Below are 12,760 nucleotides of genomic sequence, written 5' to 3'. Positions count from 1 at the left end.
ACACTGCATAAAAACATTTAACCCAAAGCATTTAACCCCTGACTATCTCTTCTCCTTCTCCTTCCTTTTGCTTTGATTATTTACCTATTGATTTTTGTCTTTTTGCACTTGTTTTTTGTACTCTGTCAAAGCGCCTTTGGGCTTCTTGAAAAGTGCTATATAAAATAAATGTATTATTTTTATTATTATTATTTTGGGTCTTCAGGGGTCTTGGTGGTATTAAGGGTATTGGGGAAATTAAAGGGTTGTCAAAGGTCGGAGGGGTCTCAGAAGTCTAAACGTAATTAAGAGGGTTAATTAAGAAGGTGATGTGGCGGACACAATGCCAGCGGGTCATAATTCCGCGCACCAGTGGGTGACGCGAGCTTCCGGGCGTGGATGCAAGGCTCGGGCCACGCCCGGAGCAAAGGAGTCATGAGGCTCAGGGTTGAACTGGAATACATGCCCCGCCTTTCGGCCGACCGGCCACGCCCGAGGGCGAGGCGTGGCCTCGGGATATATACGCGGGCTCGAAAGCCGAGCCCGCCCAGTGCTTACGTGCGAGCCTTGAATAAAGTGTTTGGTTTTGTTCAACGCGTGGTGGCCTACCTTCTTGGCAAACGAGTTGTGTGTGCATAGCACCACACTGGTGACCCCGACTGGTTTAGCCGTAGCTGACCCCTGAACGCGCCATGGCGACCAACGCTGTCGCCGTCAAACTCCCGGAGTTCTGGGAAGCACAGGCCGACGTTTGGTTTGTGCAAGCCGAGGCCCAATTCCAGCTCCGGGGCATCACGGCGGACGACACCATGTACTTTCACGTGGTCGCCGCCCTCGGGCCCGGCACTGCCGCCCGTGTTGTGTCCTTCCTTCAGCAGCCGCCGGGTACCCACAAGTACGCGGCGCTTAAACAGCTTCTCCTCACCATGTTCGGGCTCACCGAGGCCGACAGCGCAGACCGGCTCGTTGACCTTCCCGCCCTCGGCGACACACGACCGTCCATTCGGATGGATTATATGTTGTCTCTTCTTGGAGACAAACGCCCGGATTTCCTGTTCTGTGCGCTTTTCCTCCGCCAGCTACCTGCGCAGGTGCGGCTCACGCTGGCCGGTTCGGCCATAACGGAACCCCGCATCCTGGCCAGAGAGGCGGACAAATTTTTCGCGGCCTGCGACACACGGCCGACGTATAGTTCTGCCATAGTGGATCCCGGTGCGGAGGCTTCAGCGCCCCCTGATTCCCTCGTGGCCGCTGCTACGCCCCGCCCACCACCGCCATCACGACCGACGCGGCAGCCACCACCGCAAACCTGGTGCTATTATCATGCCAGGTTCGGCCGCAAGGCCCGGTCGTGCCGCCCGCCGTGCTCTTTCGACGGGTTGGGAAACGACCGGGCCGGCGCTCACTTGCGGCCATGAGCGTCGGCCATTCCGGCAGCCTCCTTTTCATCACGGACACCTCGTCTGGTCGTCGATTTCTGTGCGACACTGGAGCACAGGTAAGCGTCCTCCCTGCCTCCGCGTCCGACAAGCAAGCCACGGGCCGGGGCCCCGCCTTGCTCGCCGCCAACGGAACTCCCATCCACACATCCGGGAAGCGTTGTCTCTCGCTGCGGTTCGGGCAACAGCGCTTCCAATGGTCTTTCGTCACCGCCAGTGTGCCAATGGCCCTACTTGGTGCGGATTTCCTTTGTGCGCATGGGCTGTTGGTGGACGTTAAGCGCGGACGCCTCGTCCAGGCCGAAACCTTCAGCTCGCTCGCTTGCTCGCTGAGCGGCTCGTTGAGCAGCTCGCTGAGCGGCTCACTGAGTGGCTTACCAAGCGGCTTGCTGAGCGGTTCCGTCCCGGCGAGGTTGGTCTGTACGCTTCCGGCAGCGGACGAGTTTATCTGCTTCCTTGCCAGATTCCCGGTGCTCACGCGGCCCACCTTTTCAGCGGTGGCCGTCAAACACGGGGTGGAGCACCATATTCCCACCGTCGGACCACCGGTCTACGCCCGAGCGCGCCGCCTCGACCCAACGAAGCTCGCTGTTGCGAAGGCGGAATTCGCCATGCTGGAGCGGCTGGGCATCGTCCGGCGTTCCAACAGCGCATGGGCCTCACCGCTGCACATGGTGCCCAAGCCCGGCGGCGGATGGCGGCCGTGCGGTGACTACCGCCGGCTCAACGACGCCACCACCCCCGACCGCTACCCGGTCCCGCACATTCAAGACTTTTCCGCCCGGTTGGCGAAAATGACCATTTTTTCTAAGGTGGACCTCATCCGGGGCTACCACCAGGTGCCCGTCAAACCGGAGGACGTACCGAAGACGGCCGTTATAACACCTTTCGGCCTCTTCGAGTTCTTGCGGATGCCTTTTTGGTTGAAAAATGCGGCCCAGGCGTTCCAGCGGCTCATGGACAGCGTCTTGCGCGACTTGTCCTTCGTCTACATCTACCTGGACGACATCCTAGTCGCGAGCGCGTCCCGGGAGGAGCACCTGCTCCATCTCCGCACGCTCTTCGAACGCCTGGGCCAGCATGGCCTGATAATCAACCCCGCGAAGTGCCGGTTCGGCGTCACTGCTATCGACTTCCTGGGGCACCGCATCACCAGGAACGGGGCCATTCCTTTACCGGCCAAGGTGTAGGCGGTCAGGAGTTTCCCGCGCCCCCGCACGATCAAGGGGCTCCAGGAATTCCTGGGCATGGTGAATTTTTATCACGGCTTCGTGCCCCGCGTCGCCCAGCTCCTGCGCCCCCTGCACGGGGCCCTCCGGGGGAAGCCGGGCAAAGGTGATATCGCCTGGACGGAGCAGATGGACGCGGCGTTTGCGGGCACGAAGCTGGCCTTGGCCAACGCCACCATGCTGGCGCACCCGGCACGCGATGCACCGATCGCCCTCACCACCGAAGTGTCGGACTACGCGGTGGGCGCGGTGCACGAGCAGTGCGTGAATGGTGCTTGGCAGCCGCTGGCGTTTTTTAGCCGGCAGCTCCTCCCGCACGAACGCCGGTACAGCACCTTTGACCGCGAACTTCTCGAGCTCCACCTGGCGGTCCGACACTTCCGCCAGCTTCTCGAGGGCCGCCGGTTCACGGCCTTCGTTGATCATAAGCCCCTTGTTTTCGCGATGGCCAAGGTCGCCGAGCCGTGGTCGGCCCGGCAGCAGCGTCACATCTCTGCCGTGTCCGAATACACGACGGACATCCGACACGTCGCGGGTAAGGACAACCCGGTGGCGGATTGCCTTTCCCGGTCCGTCGCACACGCGGTCCACCTCGGGATCGACTATGCCCGGATGGCGGCGGACCAGACCGCCGACCCCGACGTCCAGGCCTTTCGGACCGCCGTCACGGGCCTCCGCATCACCGAGGTACCGTTCGACGTCGCGGGCACTGCCCTCTTGTGCGACGTCTCCCTCGGCCGGCCTCGCCCCATCGTGCCCGCTGGCTGGCAGCGCCCGGTTTTTGACGCCATCCACGGCCTGTTCCACCCGGGCATGAAGGCCTCCCAGAAGCTTGTCGCGGCAAAGTTCGTCTGGCATGGCCTCCGGAAGCACATCCGCGACTGGGCCAGAACGTGCCTCGCGTGCCAGCGCGCAAAGGTCCACCGCCACAACCAGGCCCCATTGGCCCCGTTTACGGTGCCCGAACGTCGGTTCGACCATGTGCACGTCGACTTGGTGGGACCTCTGCCCCCCTCGCGGGGTTTCACCCACCTCCTCACCATGGTGGACCGCACCACCCGGTGGCCGGAGGCCGTGCATTGGCGGCGACGGCTGCGGCTGACGTCGTGCAAGCTTTCATCGCCACTTGAGTTGCCCGGTTCGGCGCCCCTTCGGACATCTCTTCCGACCGCGGCCCCCAGTTCACCTCGGAGTTCTGGGGAGCGGTGGCGCAAGGGCTCGGCGTCAAGCTGCACCGCACCACGGCCTACCACCCCCAGGCCAACGGCCTGTGCGAGCGCTTCCATCGCTCGATGAAGGCCGCGCTCCGGGCCAGCCTACGCGACAGCAGCTGGGCCGACAGGCTCCCCTGGGTCCTGCTGGGCCTCAGGACGGCACCCAAAGACGACCTGCACGTGTCCTCGGCGGAGCTGGTTTTCGGACAACCGCTGCGGGTACCGGGCGAATTCATCCCCGATTCCACGGCACCTTTGTCCGCGACGCAACAGCGCTCCACCCTTCAGGAGACCGCCAGGAGGTTCGCCCCGGTGCCAACGGCACACCACGGTTGCCCGTCCTCACACGTCGCCCCGGAGCTTCGCACGGCGGAGTACGTTTTTGTCCGGCACGACGCCCACCGGGCACCGCTGCGGCCCCCGTAAGATGGGCCCTTCCGCGTGCTGGAGACCGGGGACAAGCACTTCACCATGGACATCGGCGGTACTCCAGATCGCATCTCTGTGGACCGCCTCAAGCCGGCCCACCTCGACCTGGACCACCCCCAGCAAGCAGCTCTGCCTCCGCGTCGAGGCCGTCCCCCGGCGGGCAGACCCCCGGCACCCCCCACCCCCGCTGTCCCGCCACCCCCCAGTCCTGCACGCATCGCCAGAGGGCGTTTCGGCCGGGTCATCCGGCCTCCCCGCAAGCTCACCCTTCAGGTGCGCGGGAATTCTGGGGGGGGGCGCGTGTGGCGGACACAATGCCAGCGGGTCATAATTCCGCGCACCAGTGGGTGACGCGAGCGTCCGGGCGTGGATGCAAGGCTCGGGCCACGCCCGGAGCAAAGGAGTCATGAGGCTCAGGGTTGAACTGGAATACATGCCCCGCCTTTCGGCTGACCGGCCACGCCCGAGGGCGAGGCGTGGCCTCGGGATATATACGAGGTTGAAGTGCTTACGTGTGAGTTTACGAAGTGCTTACGCCCAGTGCTTGCGTGTGAGCCTTGAAAAAAGTGTTTGATTTTGTTCAACGCGTGGTGCCCTACCTTCTTGGCAAACGAGTTGTGTGTGCATAGCACCACAGTGTTAATAATTTCTTTTGAAGAAGAAGAAGACGTTTAGGTCGCATATATAACCATACGTTTGCTCTGTTATAATAAGATGGGGATTAATGTCGGATCTTCCGGGAACTATACGTTTGTTGAACAAGAAGCACTCCCGACTCTGTAAAGCTGTGCTAAGATGCTTAAAAGAGAGTGGGAAATCCCTCTGAAATTATAGGGAAACCTCATGGTTTCTTGGGTATGATATCACTTTCACGTTTTGGTATGTGGCGTATATAGATCCTCGCAGCTCTGAAAACGCCATTAAATCCCAAAAAGAGCAAGAATAATAAAATACGGGAAGAGATCATTACTGCTCCTTGAAGTAATATTAATATTTTTATTTTGGAATATTGTGCTTTCCTTTGACTGAATACGAATACGTGTGAATGAACATTTTCGACAGAAGTTTGGACGACGAAAAGCATCCGGGTGAGGTTCTTCTTCTTCGATGCCTGATGAAACTAGAATTACTGCGTCCTCCTGTGCGCGGGAACTTCTGAAGAAAATCGTTTCTTCGACGGTTCGTTCATTTTTGTTTTACTTATTTAATACTGTGAAAGCGCTGTAAAACGTTGATTTGAAGTTTAATGGTGTTTATGGGTACCGGTATTGTATTGATGATAAGTTAAATTTTTCCAATGAGTATACTGTCACTGATCTGATGTATGTAGTTAAACGAGTGGAATACTTAAATGTGACGTTTTCAATCGTGCTGTGACGCTTTTGGAACCAACTCCTTTTTTAATGAGTCGTCACTGCACTTATTGGAACGATGATTAACCAAACCCTTGTTTAAGCTTCAAAAACCTCCACATCACGCCAGTGGCGTCACTAGGGTTGGTGTCACCCTGTGCGGTAACTCATGGTGTCACCCCGCCCCGACCCCCCCCCATAAGTCAGGTTCACTATGTTAACAAATATAATTTCGTTCAAAATTTTGGGATTAGCAAACCTGTACATTTTTGGAATCAGAGCATGGAGAATCCGAAAATCAATGTTGGCATTTGCACAGACACGGATTTTGGATTTTCAAAATGGCCGCCATAAAATACATATTTTGCGCTATCTCGGCTTCTAGTCAACCTAAAAACTTCATTAAATATGCGAATCCTATGTTTTCTGGGTCAAGGAATCCAATAAAGCCCTAAAAATAGTGCTCAGGATTATAGAAAAGCAACAAACAAAGGTAATTGAAAACCATTGTCTTTATATTTGTGATATAACTGTATTACATAATACATGATATTGCAAGTCCTTTGAAGTTATAGGTATGGGTTTATAAAGCAAGAAAGCAGCCATGGTAGTATCAGATTGAACTATAAGTCCTATACACAGGATCTACTAAGTGTATCCCGTTCAGGAATACGCTGTTACAGATCTTCATCACTGTCCTGTCATTTTCGCAAAGGTGTCCACGCAAATGCCAACATTAATTTTTGGATTCCTCATGCTCTGAATATTCCAAAAATGTATAGTTTTGCTAATCTTCAAAAATTTTGAACGAAAAAACATAGTGAACCTGACTACATGGACCTCCTCCCGTACCAGACCATACAGAATCCTTAGTAATGTTTTTTGTACTAATGTTACTCGTAAATCGTAATTCCCATATATCACTGAATGTAATGGCAATAGTAGTGACATAAACAACTAGCACGCCACTCAGTAGAGCGCATACTCCCGCTGTGGGTCAAGTTGGAATAGTACGATTTCACAAAAGTTTGAGGGAGTAGTTCAGTGACGACACAAGACAACACAAGACAGACACTGCACAGATATATACAGACTTGTATCACAGGATTATATCACAGGTGGCATTGCAAAATGTACAGACAGGTGCATTTGATGATTGGCTTCACAGTCGGGTATACAAGGGTTGTTGCGTTCTGTATTAGTGGAAAACAACTGCTGCACGTCTCCAAAAGTTATTGCCGCTTCCTCTGGAGATGGTCCGTCAACTCGACAATGCTGTTTGTCATGGAGTGGTGGCTTTACGAAATTACGGCATGAAACAGCGTGCTATTGCTCGGCAGTATGGCATCACTCAAGGTCAGGTGTCAAAGATCCTGAAACGAAATGCTCAGAGGGGTATCCCTACTCCAATACCGAGGCCAGGACGTCCCCGCAGAACCACAAGGAGGGATGATCGCCAGCTGCACCGGTTAGTCTGCAATGGCCGTACCAAGTCAGCTAATCGGCTTAGGGCTGAGTGGCAGCAACTGACAAATGTGCCTGTATCCAGAAGGCTAGTCAACCAACGACTGGTTCAAGCAGGCTATCGTGCCAGGCGTCCCCTGAGAAAGCCACACCTGACCAGACAACACCGCTAGCGTCGATTGCAGTGGGCCAGAGAGCACCGTCAATGGCAGCCAGGACACTGGAATCATGTGATCTTCAGTGACGAGTCTAGATTTCTGGTCTATCGTCAAGATGGCCACGTCCGAGTGCGCAGACAAGTGCATGAAGCCTACAACAAAGATTGTATAGTGCCAAGAGTCACAGCTGGAGGGGGTGGGGTGACCGTTTCGGCTTCTTTTCATGCAGGGGGCAAAACTGACCTGGTTGTTATGAATGGAAACCTGAACCAGTTCAAGCACAGGGCCATTCTGGAAGAAACATTGCTTCCATTTGCTCGTGCAGCCTTTCGAGGAAACTTTGTCTTCCAAGATGACAATGCACGGCCTCATCGTGCTCACATGATCCAACACTTTCTTGCTGACCGTGGTGTAGAGCATATGGAGTGGCCTGCCATGTCCCCGGATATGAATCCGATAGAGAACTGGTGGGCAGAAGTAACGCATCAAATCGACCACTTGGACCAGCAGCCGACCTCTGTGCGTGAATTGCAGCAGGCTATTGTCACTGCATGGCAAGCGATTCCTGTCCAACCCTTGGCAAATCTCGTGAACAGCATGCCTCAATGTGTACGTGCTCTCCTGAATGTTAGTGGGGGTTACACGAAGTACTGAACTGTAATTTTACTGTCCGTAATCCCAGTCGTAATTTAACTTTTGTTTTTGTTAAAAAAAAAATTGGCTAATGTGCAAAATAAAGAGATACTTCTGGAAAACGTACAGAAGTTTAACACAGCACTGTCCATGAATTGAGTTCGATATCAGTTTACATCACTTTCAAGGATCAATTTATTTGTTTCGAAATGTCAAATGTGGTTTTTGTTTCTTTTAAAGGTCACATTAACAAAATCTAGAATAATTTCAACATAATTCCTATGAACTTTTGGTTCTAAGACATCTTGAAAAGTAAGTAAACCCCCACAAAAAAAATATTCCATATTAAATGCCAAGTCTGTGTGTGTATATATATATATATATATATATATATATATATATATCTACATACACACGCACACACACAAGATTAAAAACACCTCACAGCCACGTGATTCAAAACCACCACCACGTTATTAAAAACACTTCACAACCACGGAAATAAAAGTTTCAGGGAGTAGTTCAGTGACAACAGACACTGCCCAGATATGTAGATATATAGATAAATAAATCTGAAAATCGCAGAACCAGAATTATTTTTTGGTCTGGAAAGCCCATGCGAGGTTTCTTCGTCTTCAGCCTCTCACAACCCTGGGTGAATATGCGATCCTTAAAAAAAAAGTTAGAATTTTGCCAACTCTGTTTTATTTGTTTGTTAATATACCTCAGCCATTGACAAATCTGGAATTATAATTTTATTTGAGGTTCAAATTAACCCAGGACATTGTGTCAAACGATGCCTGCAAGTCTGTACGTGTGATAAATTAATTAATCGTCCACAGTCGAAGACTCTTCTTCTTCACGCAATAACAACTTCCAGCTTCCAGACAGTACATCCAAACATCTTCAAATTTTGAATACTTGTTACTCTTCATGACTTCTACTACAGTACGAAGTTTCACGTCGATCAATGAAATGGTTCAAGAGATATAAATGTTTTCATTATTTGCATTTAATTAACGATATCTGCCAAACCACGTGACCTATCGCAAATTCCAAAAGGGCATTTTTGTAGACTGATATGTTGAACAGTTTTGTGAAGTTTCCCCTCGATTGGATCACAAATGAGGGAGGAGCTAGGTTTTAAATGTTTGTGCTTAAAAACGTCATAACTCTGAAACCATGTGATGCATGACGTCATGCTCACTGACTTTTTTGTTCGTCATGAGTATGCGATTCTGCCTGCAAAGTTTGGCCTCGATCTGTTCAGGCGTTTTGGAGTAAATTGGATTTTAGTGTTTTTCACTCAAAACAATATGGCGGCCGAACTACGTGACCTGTGACGTCATAATTACCATTAAAATATTCTGCAGACCGAGTCCCTCCTACGGTAAAAATTTGCTCTCAATCGGTCCAATTATTGCAGAGAAAATGGTTTTTAAAGGAAAACAGAAAAAAAAAAATTCCCCAAAAAACTTCCTGGATCCGGAATAATTTCCTGAGCTTCACCAAAAACTAATCAATTCTTCCTTATCCCAAGTGCAATCATCCCACCAACTTTCATGCAAATCCGTTCAGAACTTTTCCAGATATCTTGTTCACGAACACACACACACACACACACACACACACACACACACACACACACACACACACACACACACACACACACACACACACACACACACACACACACACACACACGGACATGAGCGAATGCATTACTCCCTGGTGGGAGTAACTACCAAAATTAAAATTGCACCTTTAAATTACAATATCATACGCACAGCCTAAATGTATTTGGGCTTATCTACGGTATTGGGACATTTGTGGCATGCCTCTATTGTTAACTGAACTGACGAAAGCACAATGATTTTTTGTCGTACAAAATATTAAATTCAGATGTGGCACACCCTGGAGAGATACCAGAGATAGTTTGGTGCAAATAAAATACTTCGTTGGATTTTTATTTCAAATGAAGTTCCATGTCCACCCTCCTACAAAAGGGTGAAAACGTGACACGCCAACATATATCAAAATAAAACATGATTAGAATCACATATATGAGGTCAAGTTCTTTCCCTTATCTCTATAATAATAATTACAACATCATTAAGTAAACTTATCGCGTTTTTTTTTTTTTTTGAAGTCGTTTAATATTTTTTCTGAATTTTCAAAAATGTAGTGCACGTTCGTTATGGCGTCTGTCCCCGAAATTACGAACGTGAAAGATAGGTTTTCACTGATTTGTTGTTGATTTTAATTCATATTTTCAAGTTCTTACAATTGTGTAGAACACCAGCTTCATTATGCTGTAGATGTTTTTTGCGTGAAGAGATGATCGTTTGTGAACAAAACGATCGCAAAATGTAGAATTGCATTCTGTCCCCGTTACCAACGTTACCATATGTTCAATATTATGGCAGGTAGGTTTATGCAGATCCAGTTCAACAGAAAGTCTCTCGATTTTGATAAATTTACGGTATACATGACTGATGGATTGCAAAGCTGTATTATGATGTATTTTAAAGGTGTTCAATGAGTATTTTTTTTGTCTGTCTGTCCCCGTTCGTAGCGTTACCATGCCTGAAGCGTGAGCTATCTCTGCCGGCATAATTTATTATAAACAAAAAGTTATCCTTATCTTTATAGTTTTGGATAGTGTGCACTCTAAAGAATGAAATATGTAAAAATGAGAATCTGCTCATCAGCTTCATTTTTTGTCCTCCATGTAACACAAATATACCCCATTACCGTAGATAAGCCCATTTACATTTACATAGTTTCATGTGGTGAAAGTGAAAATTCGGTAAGAAAATAATAGAATTCAAAGTAAAAACGTTTAAGAACTACATCAAAATTATGTTGATTTTAACGTTAAACTTTATTGTTACATGAGATACATTAATGGATTAGGCTTGCATAATCAATAACGGCCCAAATAATGTAGAACTTGTAGACAAATGCATATGGAAATATACTCATACATTAAATAATACCGTAAAAATAAACAGGAACAAATACACAAGCATTTCAGCACTTGGTGAACATCTCGACGAATTCAGAACTTTCCTTTCCTGGCCTTCAAAGCTGCGAACTTGTGAATCACTTCATCGAAATCAATTCCTTTCACCAACTCACTTTCAATTGATAATATCGCAAGATCAGAAAGCCTTGACGCTGCAAAAATTTGGTGTCACCCCCTCTGATAGTGTCACCCGGTGCGGTCCGCACCCCCCGCACCCCCCTAGTGACGCCAGTGCATCACGCCGATAATTGACTTGCATATCCCGTTTGAATTAAACTACGAGCGAGCATAGCAAAGGTACCGGCACACAATGGCCTACTGATTTCAGTTCTTCCGTCGGATATTTAACGTTCAAAACCAAATGAAATGGGACAACCAGCTTCCTCATTTCAAAAGAAAGTGCGTTCTCTCAAATCCGTCGACTCATGAAGACCAAGACCCTAACTTTGGTCGAATTTAACTCCACAAGGAAATATTTCTCGAATCCGAAACCTTGGAGGGGAGAGTGGCTTCCTGTTGCCCCCTCGAAATATCCAGCATTCATGGATATGTCTCCCATCCAAGCACGAACGAGCTTCAGGTCTGACAGGATTGGAACGGGCGATGAAAGCCGAAACTTCCTTGGGAGTGGAGATGCATTGAAGTATCTGTATGCTGCAAGTGCAGGAAGAGCAAATTGAGAGGAAAACTGAGAAAAGGGGTGAGTGAGAATTGGTGGAAAATAGGGAGAGATGGGGAAGAAGAGGACAGGAAGTTGCGTTGAAGGGGAAGGGAAATAGGAGAGAGGTTTGAATAATGTGGATGAGGGGTTAAATATTTGACTACAAACCTAATAGGGATGACCCTGACGTCACTTGCATCTCTAATGCGTCTCTAATTTTGTGGCCTGGTCTTGAATTGTCATCTTGAATGCCGCAACCAGGCTTTGGAATATTCGTCAGAGCGTCGTTCAGAGTCTATAAAGAGGTCGGCAGTTAGATTCTGACTTGTTGAGTTGTATCGTAGAAGACCTTTAAATGGTACTTGCTGCTTCCTCAGTTGATTTTAAGTAATTAAATGAATGAGCATGATATAACCCTATTGGTAGGCACCCACATCGACGAGGAAATTACTCATTGCTCTGTTGAGGGTGGAGAGAACAATGACGTCATGAAGGTTTACTGCGTTCTCTTCAAGATATTTCGCTCACAAGGTTCAGACATATATGGTGGCGGTCATCTTGGATTTTGACGTGGCGACCCAATTTTCAATAGCGTTCTTCCTTATGCCGAGATACACCCACACACCAGATTAGAAGTTAGTAGTTAGTTTATTTTTCAAGATATTCCGCTCACAAAGTTCAACGCACGCACACACGCACGCATGGCCGCACACACGGACGGAGGGGAAAACCATAATACCCCTTTCGCTCCGCGGTGTGACGCGGGACAATAAACGAACTACTAACTTCTAATCTGGTGTGTGGGTGTATCTACGCATAAGGAAGAACGCTATTGAAAATTGGGTCGCCACGTCAAAATCCAAGATGGCCGCCGCCATGTATGTCTGGACCTTGTGAGCGGAATATCTTGAAAAATAAATGAACTACTAACTTCTAATCTGGTGTGTGGGTGTGTCTCCAACCCACTCGCAAATATTGTCGTCTCTTCCATGTTTCCTGCATCTTCCACTTTGTCAACTCACATCACTTCACCGACGGGGGACCGAGGCGTAACGCTTGTTACAGCTGTAATTAGTTTGATACGAACTTCGGTGTTGTTTCCTGTATTTGTGTGCATGTGTACGCATGGCTTGCGTTTCAGCTCTTCTTCAGCCTTCGATACTGTTGTTCTATT

At 49.3% G+C, this 12,760-nt stretch overlaps 1 protein-coding gene across 1 annotated transcript in view; it reads left to right on the top strand.

The window, feature by feature from the left end:
• Positions 1 to 5,368: 5,368 nt before the first annotated feature.
• LOC137429877 (uncharacterized) overlaps positions 5,369 to 12,760 on the top strand; it is a 94,300-nt gene continuing 86,908 nt past the window's right edge. The window contains exon 1 of the mRNA XM_078781037.1: positions 5,369 to 5,469. Coding sequence (XP_078637163.1) covers positions 5,398 to 5,469 — 72 coding nt within the window. The 5' untranslated portion in view covers positions 5,369 to 5,397. The remainder of the gene's footprint in view (positions 5,470 to 12,760) is intronic.

Source organism: Myxine glutinosa, chromosome 6 (genome assembly GCF_964187855.1).
Source record: "Myxine glutinosa chromosome 6, kmMyxGlut1.1, whole genome shotgun sequence".
Taxonomy (NCBI): Eukaryota; Metazoa; Chordata; class Myxini; order Myxiniformes; family Myxinidae; genus Myxine; species Myxine glutinosa.
This window is presented reverse-complemented; position numbering and strand designations above follow the sequence as displayed.